At 41.1% G+C, this 15778-nt stretch overlaps 1 protein-coding gene across 1 annotated transcript in view; it reads right to left on the minus strand.

Annotated features, from left to right (window-relative positions):
- The window catches only part of LOC110533220 (dynein, axonemal, heavy chain 6), a 191597-nt gene that overhangs the window by 18373 nt on the left and 157446 nt on the right, over nucleotides 1-15778 (minus strand). The window contains exons 74-78 of the mRNA XM_090188666.1: nucleotides 14762-14881; nucleotides 14372-14493; nucleotides 12317-12446; nucleotides 11616-11743; nucleotides 9060-9245 (exon numbers count right to left, since the gene is read on the minus strand). Of these exons, the coding sequence (XP_090044792.1) occupies nucleotides 9060-9245; nucleotides 11616-11743; nucleotides 12317-12446; nucleotides 14372-14493; nucleotides 14762-14881 (686 nt within the window). The remainder of the gene's footprint in view (nucleotides 1-9059; nucleotides 9246-11615; nucleotides 11744-12316; nucleotides 12447-14371; nucleotides 14494-14761; nucleotides 14882-15778) is intronic.

Genomic DNA, 15778 nt, shown 5'->3' on the forward strand with positions numbered 1-15778 from the left:
AACACACAAGTCTTATCATCTGATGTAATGACAACACACAAACTCACAAGTCTTCCCATCTTATCATCTGATGTAATGACAACACACAAGTCTTATCATCTGATGTAATGACAACACACAAACACACAAGTCTCCCATCTGATGTAATGACAACACACAAGTCTTATCATCTGATGTAATGACAACACACAAGTCTTATCATCTGATGTAATGACAACACACAAGTCTTATCATCTGATGTAATGACAACACACAAGTTTCCCATCTGATGTAATGACAACACACAAGTCTTATCATCTGATGTAATGACAACACACAAGTCTTATCATCTGATGTAATGACAACACACAAACACACAAGTCTCCCATCTGATGTAATGACAACACACAAACACACAAGTCTTATCATCTGATGTAATGACAACACACAAGTCTCCCATCTGATGTAATGACAACACACAAACACACAAGTCTTATCATCTGATGTAATGACAACACACAAGTCTTATCATCTGATGTAATGACAACACACAAGTCTTATCATCTGATGTAATGACAACACACAAACACACAAGTCTCCCATCTGATGTAATGACAACACACAAGTCTTATCATCTGATGTAAAAACAACACACAAGTCTTCCCATCTGATGTAATGACAACACACAAGTCTTATCATCTGATGTAATGACAACACACAAGTCTCCCATCTGATGTAATGACAACACACAAGTCTTCCCATCTGATGTAATGACAACACACAAGTCTTCCATCTGATGTAATGACAACACACAAGTCTTATCATCTGATGTAATGACAACACACAAGTCTCCCATCTGATGTAATGACAACACACAAACACACAAGTCTTCCCATCTGATGTAATGACAACACACAAGTCTTATCATCTGATGTAATGACAACACACAAGTCTCCCATCTGATGTAATGACAACACACAAACACACAAGTCTTATCATCTGATGTAATGACAACACACAAGTCTTATCATCTGATGTAATGACAACACACAAGTCTTATCATCTGATGTAATGACAACACACAAACACACAAGTCTCCCATCTGATGTAATGACAACACACAAGTCTTATCATCTGATGTAATGACAACACACAAGTCTTATCATCTGATGTAATGACAACACACAAGTCTTCCCATCTGATGTAATGACAACACACAAGTCTTCCCATCTGATGTAATGACAACACACAAGTCTCCCATCTGATGTAATGACAACACACAAGTCTTCCCATCTGATGTAATGACAACACACAAGTCTCCCATCTGATGTAATGACAACACACAAGTCTTCCCATCTGATGTAATGACAACACACAAGTCTTATCATCTGATGTAATGACAACACACAAACTCACAAGTCTTCCCATCTTATCATCTGATGTAATGACAACACACAAGTCTTCCCATCTGATGTAATGACAACACACAAGTCTCCCATCTGATGTAATGACAACACACAAGTCTTCCCATCTGATGTAATGACAACACACAAGTCTTATCATCTGATGTAATGACAACACACAAACTCACAAGTCTTCCCATCTTATCATCTGATGTAATGACAACACACAAGTCTTCCCATCTGATGTAATGACAACACACAAACTCACAAGTCTTCCCATCTTATCATCTGATGTAATGACAACACACAAGTCTCCCATCTGATGTAATGACAACACACAAGTCTTCCCATCTGATGTAATGACAACACACAAGTCTTATCATCTGATGTAATGACAACACACAAGTCTTATCATCTGATGTAATGACAACACACAAACTCACAAGTCTTCCCATCTTATCATCTGATGTAATGACAACACACAAGTCTCCCATCTGATGTAATGACAACACACAAACTCACAAGTCTTCCCATCTTATCATCTGATGTAATGACAACACACAAGTCTCCCATCTGATGTAATGACAACACACAAACACACAAGTCTCCCATCTGATGTAATGACAACACACAAGTCTCCCATCTGATGTAATGACAACACACAAACACACAAGTCTCCCATCTGATGTAATGACAACACACAAGTCTCCCATCTGATGTAATGACAACACACAAGTCTTATCATCTGATGTAATGACAACACACAAGTCTCCCATCTGATGTAATGACAACACACAAGTCTTATCATCTGATGTAATGACAACACACAAGTCTCCCATCTGATGTAATGATAACACACAAGTCTTATCATCTGATGTAATGACAACACACAAGTCTTATCATCTGATGTAATGACAACACACAAGTCTCCCATCTGATGTAATGATAACACACAAGTCTTATCATCTGATGTAATGACAACACACAAGTCTCCCATCTGATGTAATGACAACACACAAGTCTTATCATCTGATGTAATGACAACACACAAGTCTCCCATCTGATGTAATGACAACACACAAGTCTTATCATCTGATGTAATGACAACACACAAGTCTCCCATCTGATGTAATGACAACACACAAGTCTTATCATCTGATGTAATGACAACACACAAGTCTCCCATCTGATGTAATGACAACACACAAGTCTTATCATCTGATGTAATGACAACACACAAGTCTCCCATCTGATGTAATGACAACACACAAGTCTCCCATCTGATGTAATGACAACACACAAGTCTTATCATCTGATGTAATGACAACACACAAGTCTCCCATCTGATGTAATGACAACACACAAGTCTTATCATCTGATGTAATGACAACACACAAGTCTCCCATCTGATGTAATGACAACACACAAGTCTCCCATCTGATGTAATGACAACACACAAGTCTTATCATCTGATGTAATGACAACACACAAACACACAAGTCTCCCATCTGATGTAATGACAACACACAAGTCTTATCATCTGATGTAATGACAACACACAAGTCTTATCATCTGATGTAATGACAACACACAAGTCTTATCATCTGATGTAATGACAACACACAAGTCTCCCCATCTGATGTAATGACAACACACAAGTCTCCCATCTGATGTAATGACAACACACAAACACACAAGTCTCCCATCTGATGTAATGACAACACACAAGTCTTCCATCTGATGTAATGACAACACACAAACACACAAGTCTTCCATCTGATGTAATGACAACACACAAGTCTTCCCATCTTATCATCTGATGTAATGACAACACACAAGTCTTCCATCTGATGTAATGACAACACACAAACACACAAGTCTTCCATCTGATGTAATGACAACACACAAGTCTTCCCATCTTATCATCTGATGTAATGACAACACACAAGTCTTCCATCTGATGTAATGACAACACACAAACACACAAGTCTTCCATCTGATGTAATGACAACACACAAACACACAAGTCTTCCATCTGATGTAATGACAACACACAAGTCTCCCATCTGATGTATTGACAACACACAAGTCTCCCATCTGATGTAATGACAACACACAAGTCTCCCATCTGATGTAATGACAACACACAAACACACAAGTCTTCCATCTGATGTAATGACAACACACAAACACACAAGTCTTCCATCTGATGTAATGACAACACACAAGTCTCCCATCTGATGTAATGACAACACACAAGTCTCCCATCTGATGTAATGACAACACACAAGTCTCCCATCTGATGTATTGACAACACACAAGTCTTATCATCTGATGTAATGACAACACACAAGTCTTCCCATCTGATGTAATGACAACACACAAGTCTTATCATCTGATGTAATGACAACACACAAACACACAAGTCTTCCATCTGATGTAATGACAACACACAAGTCTTCCATCTGATGTAATGACAACACACAAACACACAAGTCTCCCATCTGATGTATTGACAACACACAAGTCTTATCATCTGATGTAATGACAACACACAAACACACAAGTCTCCCATCTGATGTATTGACAACACACAAGTCTCCCATCTGATGTATTGACAACACACAAGTCTTATCATCTGATGTAATGACAACACACAAACACACAAGTCTTCCCATCTTATCATCTGATGTAATGACAACACACAAACACACAAGTCTTCCATCTGATGTAATGACAACACACAAGTCTTCCATCTGATGTAATGACAACACACAAACACACAAGTCTCCCATCTGATGTATTGACAACACACAAGTCTTATCATCTGATGTAATGACAACACACAAACACACAAGTCTCCCATCTGATGTATTGACAACACACAAGTCTCCCATCTGATGTATTGACAACACACAAACACACAAGTCTCCCATCTGATGTATTGACAACACACAAGTCTTATCATCTGATGTAATGACAACACACAAACACACAAGTCTCCCATCTGATGTATTGACAACACACAAGTCTTATCATCTGATGTAATGACAACACACAAGTCTTATCATCTGATGTAATGACAACACACAAGTCTTATCATCTGATGTAATGACAACACACAAGTCTTATCATCTGATGTAATGACAACACACAAACACACAAGTCTCCCATCTGATGTATTGACAACACACAAGTCTTATCATCTGATGTAATGACAACACACAAGTCTTATCATCTGATGTAATGACAACACACAAGTCTTATCATCTGATGTAATGACAACACACAAGTCTTATCATCTGATGTAATGACAACACACAAACACACAAGTCTCCCATCTGATGTATTGACAACACACAAGTCTTATCATCTGATGTAATGACAACACACAAGTCTTATCATCTGATGTAATGACAACACACAAGTCTTATCATCTGATGTAATGACAACACACAAGTCTTATCATCTGATGTAATGACAACACACAAGTCTTATCATCTGATGTAATGACAACACACAAGTCTTATCATCTGATGTAATGACAACACACAAGTCTTATCATCTGATGTAATGACAACACACAAGTCTTATCATCTGATGTAATGACAACACACAAGTCTTATCATCTGATGTAATGACAACACACAAGTCTTATCATCTGATGTAATGACAACACACAAGTCTTATCATCTGATGTAATGACAACACACAAGTCTCCCCATCTGATGTAATGACAACACACAAGTCTCCCATCTGATGTAATGACAACACACAAGTCTCCCATCTGATGTAATGACAACACACAAACACACAAGTCTCCCATCTGATGTAATGACAACACACAAGTCTCCCATCTGATGTAATGACAACACACAAGTCTCCCATCTGATGTAATGACAACACACAAGTCTCCCATCTGATGTAATGACAACACACAAACACACAAGTCTCCCATCTGATGTAATGACAACACACAAGTCTCCCATCTGATGTAATGACAACACACAAGTCTTATCATCTGATGTAATGACAACACACAAGTCTCCCATCTGATGTAATGACAACACACAAGTCTCCCATCTGATGTAATGACAACACACAAGTCTCCCATCTGATGTAATGACAACACACAAACACACAAGTCTCCCATCTGATGTAATGACAACACACAAGTCTCCCATCTGATGTAATGACAACACACAAGTCTTATCATCTGATGTAATGACAACACACAAGTCTCCCATCTGATGTAATGACAACACACAAGTCTTATCATCTGATGTAATGACAACACACAAGTCTCCCATCTGATGTAATGATAACACACAAGTCTTATCATCTGATGTAATGACAACACACAAGTCTTATCATCTGATGTAATGACAACACACAAGTCTCCCATCTGATGTAATGATAACACACAAGTCTTATCATCTGATGTAATGACAACACACAAGTCTCCCATCTGATGTAATGACAACACACAAGTCTTATCATCTGATGTAATGACAACACACAAGTCTCCCATCTGATGTAATGACAACACACAAGTCTTATCATCTGATGTAATGACAACACACAAGTCTCCCATCTGATGTAATGACAACACACAAGTCTTATCATCTGATGTAATGACAACACACAAGTCTCCCATCTGATGTAATGACAACACACAAGTCTTATCATCTGATGTAATGACAACACACAAGTCTCCCATCTGATGTAATGACAACACACAAGTCTCCCATCTGATGTAATGACAACACACAAGTCTTATCATCTGATGTAATGACAACACACAAGTCTCCCATCTGATGTAATGACAACACACAAGTCTTATCATCTGATGTAATGACAACACACAAGTCTCCCATCTGATGTAATGACAACACACAAGTCTCCCATCTGATGTAATGACAACACACAAGTCTTATCATCTGATGTAATGACAACACACAAACACACAAGTCTCCCATCTGATGTAATGACAACACACAAGTCTTATCATCTGATGTAATGACAACACACAAGTCTTATCATCTGATGTAATGACAACACACAAGTCTTATCATCTGATGTAATGACAACACACAAGTCTCCCCATCTGATGTAATGACAACACACAAGTCTCCCATCTGATGTAATGACAACACACAAACACACAAGTCTCCCATCTGATGTAATGACAACACACAAGTCTTCCATCTGATGTAATGACAACACACAAACACACAAGTCTTCCATCTGATGTAATGACAACACACAAGTCTTCCCATCTTATCATCTGATGTAATGACAACACACAAGTCTTCCATCTGATGTAATGACAACACACAAACACACAAGTCTTCCATCTGATGTAATGACAACACACAAGTCTTCCCATCTTATCATCTGATGTAATGACAACACACAAGTCTTCCATCTGATGTAATGACAACACACAAACACACAAGTCTTCCATCTGATGTAATGACAACACACAAACACACAAGTCTTCCATCTGATGTAATGACAACACACAAGTCTCCCATCTGATGTATTGACAACACACAAGTCTCCCATCTGATGTAATGACAACACACAAGTCTTCCATCTGATGTAATGACAACACACAAGTCTCCCATCTGATGTAATGACAACACACAAACACACAAGTCTTCCATCTGATGTAATGACAACACACAAACACACAAGTCTTCCATCTGATGTAATGACAACACACAAGTCTCCCATCTGATGTAATGACAACACACAAGTCTCCCATCTGATGTAATGACAACACACAAGTCTCCCATCTGATGTATTGACAACACACAAGTCTTATCATCTGATGTAATGACAACACACAAGTCTTCCCATCTGATGTAATGACAACACACAAGTCTTATCATCTGATGTAATGACAACACACAAACACACAAGTCTTCCATCTGATGTAATGACAACACACAAGTCTTCCATCTGATGTAATGACAACACACAAACACACAAGTCTCCCATCTGATGTATTGACAACACACAAGTCTTATCATCTGATGTAATGACAACACACAAACACACAAGTCTCCCATCTGATGTATTGACAACACACAAGTCTCCCATCTGATGTATTGACAACACACAAGTCTTATCATCTGATGTAATGACAACACACAAACACACAAGTCTTCCCATCTTATCATCTGATGTAATGACAACACACAAACACACAAGTCTTCCATCTGATGTAATGACAACACACAAGTCTTCCATCTGATGTAATGACAACACACAAACACACAAGTCTCCCATCTGATGTATTGACAACACACAAGTCTTATCATCTGATGTAATGACAACACACAAACACACAAGTCTCCCATCTGATGTATTGACAACACACAAGTCTCCCATCTGATGTATTGACAACACACAAACACACAAGTCTCCCATCTGATGTATTGACAACACACAAGTCTTATCATCTGATGTAATGACAACACACAAACACACAAGTCTCCCATCTGATGTATTGACAACACACAAGTCTTATCATCTGATGTAATGACAACACACAAGTCTTATCATCTGATGTAATGACAACACACAAGTCTTATCATCTGATGTAATGACAACACACAAGTCTTATCATCTGATGTAATGACAACACACAAACACACAAGTCTCCCATCTGATGTATTGACAACACACAAGTCTTATCATCTGATGTAATGACAACACACAAGTCTTATCATCTGATGTAATGACAACACACAAGTCTTATCATCTGATGTAATGACAACACACAAGTCTTATCATCTGATGTAATGACAACACACAAACACACAAGTCTCCCATCTGATGTATTGACAACACACAAGTCTTATCATCTGATGTAATGACAACACACAAGTCTTATCATCTGATGTAATGACAACACACAAGTCTTATCATCTGATGTAATGACAACACACAAGTCTTATCATCTGATGTAATGACAACACACAAGTCTTATCATCTGATGTAATGACAACACACAAGTCTTATCATCTGATGTAATGACAACACACAAGTCTTATCATCTGATGTAATGACAACACACAAGTCTTATCATCTGATGTAATGACAACACACAAGTCTTATCATCTGATGTAATGACAACACACAAGTCTTATCATCTGATGTAATGACAACACACAAGTCTTATCATCTGATGTAATGACAACACACAAGTCTTATCATCTGATGTAATGACAACACACAAGTCTCCCCATCTGATGTAATGACAACACACAAGTCTCCCATCTGATGTAATGACAACACACAAGTCTCCCATCTGATGTAATGACAACACACAAGTCTTATCATCTGATGTAATGACAACACACAAGTCTCCCATCTGATGTAATGACAACACACAAGTCTTATCATCTGATGTAATGACAACACACAAACACACAAGTCTCCCATCTGATGTAATGACAACACACAAGTCTTATCATCTGATGTAATGACAACACACACGTCTGAGAGAAGTAAATATAGTGTTTCACTGTGTCGTAGTACATCGATACATATGTCCACAAATAGTGGTTTGGGGGGTAAATTGTGTCTGACTCAGGACTTAAAGAGAGGTTCATTGACCCAACTGTACAGCAACACGTGTCTATGAGAGAGAGATGTCTCTGTCACCTCGATGAAGCAGGTCCTGAGGGCCAGGTCTTTAACCCAGCTGGCCAGGGGTTTGAGGGAGGGGTAGGCTGAGGTGCTCCAGTGGTTTGGAACCTGGTTGTTGAGGAAACTGGTGTAGATCCTCTCCATCTCCTCTGACATCACTACCAGCCCTGCTATAGCCTTCCGGAGGGTACACAGAGACACCTGGGGGGAGGGAGGGAGGGGAGGCTGAATGTGAGGAGAAGTGTTTGTGGGTGTTTATGTGAGCCATCCACAAGAGAACATCATAAACCCAGAGACACCTGGGGAGGGAGGGAGGGAGGGAGGCTGAATCTGAGGAGAAGTGTTTGTGGGTGTTTATCTGAGCCATCCACAAGAGAACATCATAAACCCAGAGATACCTGGGAGGGAGGGAGGGAGGGAGGGAGGGAGGGAGGGAGGGAGGGAGGGAGGGAGGGAGGGAGGCTGAATCTGAGGAGAAGTGTTTGTGGGTGTTTATCTGAGACATCCACAAGAGAACATCATAAACCCAGAGGTCACCACTACAGTAACGGTTTGCCAACAATGTGGCTGCAGCATCTGTCCTTATAAACACATACAGATTCAAACAAATTCCCTTTTTCCACATTTTGTTACGTTACAGCCTTATTCTAAAATGGATCAAATTATATTTTTCCCTCATCAATCTACACACAATACCATATAATGACAAAGCGAAAACAGGTTTTTAGAAATGTTTGCAAAATATATATATAAAAAATGAAATATTACATTTACATAAGTATTCAACCTTTGCGATGAACCTCAAATTGAGCTCCGGTGCATCCTGTTTCCTGTTTCCATGGATCATCCTTGAGATCAGTGGAGGCTGCTGAGGGGAGAACGGCTCATAATAATGTCTGGTACGGATCAAATGGAATGGCATCACACACACGGATGTATTTGTGTATTTGGTCCCATTCCACTGATTCTGTTCCAGTCATTACAACGAGCCCATCCTCCCAAATTAAGGTGCCACCAACCTCCTGTGCTTGAGATCTATATAAGGTACCAACAGTTGACAGTGCATGTCAGAGCAAAAACCAACACATGATGAGGTCAAAGAAATTGTCCGAAGAGCTCCGAGACAGGATTGTGTGGAGGCACAGGTCTGGGGAAGGGTACAAATCAACTGTCTGCAGCATTGAAGGTCCCCAAGAACAGTGTCTTCCATCATTCTATAATGGAAAAAGTTTGGAACACCAAGACTCTACCTAGAGCTGGCTGCCTGGCCAAACTGAGCAATCAGGGAGAAGGGCCTTGTTCAGGAAGGTGACCAAGAACCTGATGGTCACTCAGCTCTAGAGTTCCTTTGTGGAGATGGGAGAACCTTCCAGATGGACAATCATCTCTGCAGCACTCCACCAATCAGGCCTTTATAGTAGAGTGGCAAGTGGAAGTGGAAGCCACTCCTCAGTAAAAAGGCACATGACAGCCTACTTGGAGTTTGCCAAGAGGCACCTAAATAACTCTCAGACCATGAGAAACAAGATTCACTGGTCTGATGAAACCAAGATTGAACACTTTGGCCTGAATGCCAAACATCACGTCTGGAGGAAACCTGGCACCATCCCTACAGTGAAGCATGGTGGTGGCAGCATCATGCTGTGGGGATGTTTTTCAGCGGCAGGGACTGGGAGAATAGTGAGAATCGAGGGAAAGATGAACGGAGCAAAGTACAGAGAGATCCTTGATGAAAACCTGCTCCAGAGCGCTGAGGACTGGTTCACCTTCCAACAGGACAACAACCCTAAGTAAACAGCCAAGACAATGCAGGAGTGGCTTCGGGAGAAGTCTCTGAATGTCATTGAGTGGCCCAGCCAGAGCCCAGACTCGAACCCGATCTAACATGTCTGGTGAGATCTGAAAATAGCTGTGCAGTGACGCTCCCCATCCAACCTGACAGAGCTTGAGAGGATCTGCAGAGAAAAATGGGAGAAACTCCCCAAAAACAGGTGTGCCAAGCTTGCAGCGACATACCCAGGAAGACCGGAGGCTGGAATCACTGCCAAAGGTTCTTCAACAAAGTACTGAGTAAAGGGTCTGATTACCTATGTAAATGTAACATCTGAATTTGTAAAAAAAAAAAATAATAATTTAAAAGCCAACATTTTTGAACTTTTTTTGTTGCTTTGTCTTTATGGGCTATTGTGTGTAGATTGATGAGACAAAACTACATTTAATACATTTTAGAATAAGGCTGTAACAAAATGTGGAAAAAGTCAAGGGGTGAATAGATTCCGAATGCACTGTATGTCCCTCCACTATGCCTCTGGGGACCTTCCATTGAGACCTAGGGGCAGCAGCTGGAACCATGGACCGATATAGCTGTCCTAACATTTCATCAAGGACCTTTTCAATGCATTTCCATTACCAATCATCATCTCCTGATTTCACAGCATTTAAATACACTGAAAAATGAATGGCTGACAACTGGGACCCCTGACCTCTAATGTCTGACCCCTGACCTCTAATGTCTGACCCCTGACCTCTAATGTCTGACCCCTGACCTCTAATGCCTGACCCCTGACTCACCCTGAGGACCCGCAGCAGGTTGTTAAAGCGGTCTACTTCCTGTCCGAGGACGGTGGTGAGGGAGTTGAGGCGTCCGTTGGCGTCACGAATAAACAGAGCCTCTGCTGCCTCATCCATATCCAGACACTCTGAGGAGACAGACCGACAGAGAGACAGATCAGACAGACAGTCAGACAGAGAGACAGATCAGACAGACACAGACAGACAGAGAGACAGACCGACATAGAGACAGGCAGACAGATCAGACAGAGAGACAGATCAGACAGACACAGACAGACAGACACAGACAGACAGTGACAGCGAGACAGTCAGAAAGCGAGACAGACACACACACACAGACCGACATAGAGACAGTCAGAAAGAGAGACAGACACAGACCGACATAGAGACAGACAGACAGACGAGACAGTCAGAAAGAGAGACAGACACAGACAGACAGACAGAGAGACAGTCAGAAAGAGAGACAGACACAGACAGACAGACAGAGAGACAGTCAGAAAGAGAGACAGACACAGACAGACAGACAGACCGACAGGCAGACAGATCAGAGTGACTTCAACCACACTATAATGAGTTTAGAGAGACTAACTTTAATTTCAAACCAAAGCGAACATCAAACTGTAAAAGCACCAGAATAAATCAAGCCTGAAACGTGTGTGTGTGTGTGTGTGTGTGTGTTTACGTGCGTCTCTCTCTCTCACCCGGGATCTTGGCGAGGATGGAGTCGGCCAGCTCGTGGACGATCTCGTCGTTGCTCTTGCCCCCGCCGCGGGCTGACGAGCGAGGCTGTACTTCCAGGATGGTGTTGATCAGGGTCATAGTCTCCAGACGCTGTACAGACAGACAGGACCTCACCGTTTTAGGAATGACAAGTACCCCACAGGACACAGACTATGTACGCCTACATTATGTATACATGTTGTCAGCATCAAAGGTAATGTTCTCCTCTTAACTGGCTAAAGACATGTTTTGTATTAGTGATCTGACCTCTTATTTTCAGACAGTACATGAACAAAATCTGTCGAAAACAAATTTCAATTAGGTACTGTATCGTTAATTGTCCCCAAGCCAGTATTAGCCCACTGAGATAAAGGTGAGAATATACAGTGCCTTGCGAAAGTATTCGGCCCCCTTGAACTTTGCGACCTTTTGCCACATTTCAGGCTTCAAACATAAAGATATAAAACTGTATTTTTTTGTGAAGAATCAACAACAAGTGGGACACAATCATGAAGTGGAACGACATTTATTGGATATTTCAAACTTTTTTAACAAATCAAAAACTGAAAAATTGGGCGTGCAAAATTATTCAGCCCCCTTAAGTTAATACTTTGTAGCGCCACCTTTTGCTGCGATTACAGCTGTAAGTCGCTTGGGGTATGTCTCTATCAGTTTTGCACATTGAGAGACTGACATTTTTTCCCATTCCTCCTTGCAAAACAGCTCGAGCTCAGTGAGGTTGGATGGAGAGCATTTGTGAACAGCAGTTTTCAGTTCTTTCCACAGATTCTCGATTGGATTCAGGTCTGGACTTTGACTTGGCCATTCTAACACCTGGATATGTTTATTTTTGAACCATTCCATTGTAGATTTTGCTTTATGTTTTGGATCATTGTCTTGTTGGAAGACAAATCTCCGTCCCAGTCTCAGGTCTTTTGCAGACTCCATCAGGTTTTATTCCAGAATGGTCCTGTATTTGGCTCCATCCATCTTCCCATCCATTTTAACCATCTTCCCTGTCCCTGCTGAAGAAAAGCAGGCCCAAACCATGATGCTGCCACCACCATGTTTGACAGTGGGGATGGTGTGTTCAGAGGGATGAGCTGTGTTGCTTTCACGCCAAACATAACATTTTGCATTGTTGCCAAAAAGTTCAATTTTGGTTTCATCTGACCAGAGCACCTTCTTCCACGTTTGGTGTGTCTCCCAGGTGTCTTGTGGCAAACTTTAAACAACACTTTTTATGGATATCTTTAAGAAATGACTTTCTTCTTGCCACTCTTCCATAAAGGCCAGATTTGTGCAATATACGACTGATTGTTGTCCTATGGACAGAGTCTCCCACCTCAGCTGTAGATCTCTGCAGTTCATCCAGAGTGATCATGGGCCTCTTGGCTGCATCTCTGATCAGTCTTCTCCTTGTATGAGCTGAAAGTTTAGAGGGACGGCCAGGTCTTGGTAGATTTGCAGTGGTCTGATACTCCTTCCATTTCAATATTATCGCTTGCACAGTGCTCCTTGGGATGTTTAAAGCTTGGGAAATTTTTTTGTATCCAAATCCGGCTTTAAACTTCTTCACAACAGTACCTCGGACCTGCCTGGTGTGTTCCTTGTTCTTCATGATGCTCTCTGCGCTTTTAACGGACCTCTGAGACTATCACAGTGCAGGTGCATTTATACGGAGACTTGATTACACACAGGTGGATTGTATTTATCATCATTAGTCATTTAGGTCAACATTGGATCATTCAGAGATCCTCACTGAACTTCTGGAGAGAGTTTGCTGCACTGAAAGTAAAGGGGCTGAATAATTTTGCACGCCCAATTTTTCAGTTTTTGATTTGTTAAAAAAGTTTGAAATATCCAATAAATGTCGTTCCACTTCATGATTGTGTCCCACTTGTTGTTGATTCTTCACAAAAAAATACAGTTTTATATCTTTATGTTTGAAGCCTGAAATGTGGCAAAAGGTCGCAAAGTTCAAGGGGGCCGAATACTTTCGCAAGGCACTGTATAAGCAGAGTGAAGTGTCTGACCTGGAAGGCGAGGTTGGCGTTCTCGTGCATACCAAAGATCTCAGGGTCGTCTATGAGAGGAAGGTTCTCTATGTACCTGTTATAGTCACTCAGTCTGTCTGCCTCGGGGGCAAAGTAGACACCTGACACACACACACAGAATACCAACAGTAAGATCTCACTGAACACACACACACAGAGTACCAACAGTTAGATCTCACTGAACACACACACACAGAAAACCAACAGTTAGATCTCACTGAACACACAGAATACCAACAGTTAGATCTCACTGAACACACACACAACAGGACACACCTTTCCCCCATTTCTCAGATTCAGCAACATTTGTACACACAAATTGTACACACAAATTTGCACGCACGCACACACACACACAGTGGTCTTCACCTGAGGTGGAGAAGGTGTACCCTGGGTCCAGGGTGACAGGAGAGAAGAACCTTTTGAGGATGGTTCGGAGACAGCGCTGGTCCCAGGCATCAGTCACCCTGCCTCCGTAGGTTATCTCCCCTGGGGGGGAGAGAGGGGGAGGGTGGGGGGAGTCATTAGGTACTGAAAGGAAGAACATGGACAGAAACCTGGAGGGGCTACCTCCAGAAGAAATGCTGATGTTGGTTTTACGGTCATTTCCCTAATGAACACGACCCACTTCACATGAACCTGCTGTGGAAAACACATGTGCTCATTTGGAATCATTCCTATTACAGACAGAGTGGAGCTGGAACAGAGGGTCTGCTGGGTAAATGGAAGGTTCTAATAGAGGTTCTAAACTTTAGTATGCAGAACACGGTGGAACCCAGCGGAACCCTTCTGTCTACCTTTCAGTTATTACACTACGTGAGAGAGGAACACTTTTATTCAGGATGTTTAAAACTATATCATGCTAGGTTAAACACCCAATGATTTTCAAATGGATGGTTTCTGTATACAAAGAACGGTTAAATGAGGAATTAAACAAACATTACAAAGCCTGAAAAAAACTTAATGGAAGAAATCAATAATGGAAAAAAAAATGGCCTCAGGAGCGTGTAATCCCCCAAAATATATTTTAAATGATGTATAATCATAATTAGAAGGTCAAATTTGAAAAAGGGGAAAAACATGTCAGTTTAGAGATACTTTTCTTAATGTAGTGTATGTGGACTCCTCCCTGTCAAACATCAATCCAATTTTACTGGTCACATGTTATTGCAGGTGTAGAGAAATGCTTGTGTTCCTAGCTACAAAAGTACAGTAGTGTCTAACAATTCACAACAATACCTGCTACTAAACCTCCCAGAACCTCAGGGTCTTCCCTGCTACTAAACCTCCCAGAAACTCAGGGTCTTCCCTGCTACTAAACCTCCCAGAACCTCAGGGTCTTCCCTGCTACTAAACCTCCCAGAACCTCAGGGTCTTCCCTGCTAC

The sequence above is a fragment of the Oncorhynchus mykiss genome, chromosome 10 (assembly GCF_057628025.1).
Source record: "Oncorhynchus mykiss isolate SJ-2025 chromosome 10, ASM5762802v1, whole genome shotgun sequence".
NCBI classification, from domain to species: Eukaryota; Metazoa; Chordata; class Actinopteri; order Salmoniformes; family Salmonidae; genus Oncorhynchus; species Oncorhynchus mykiss.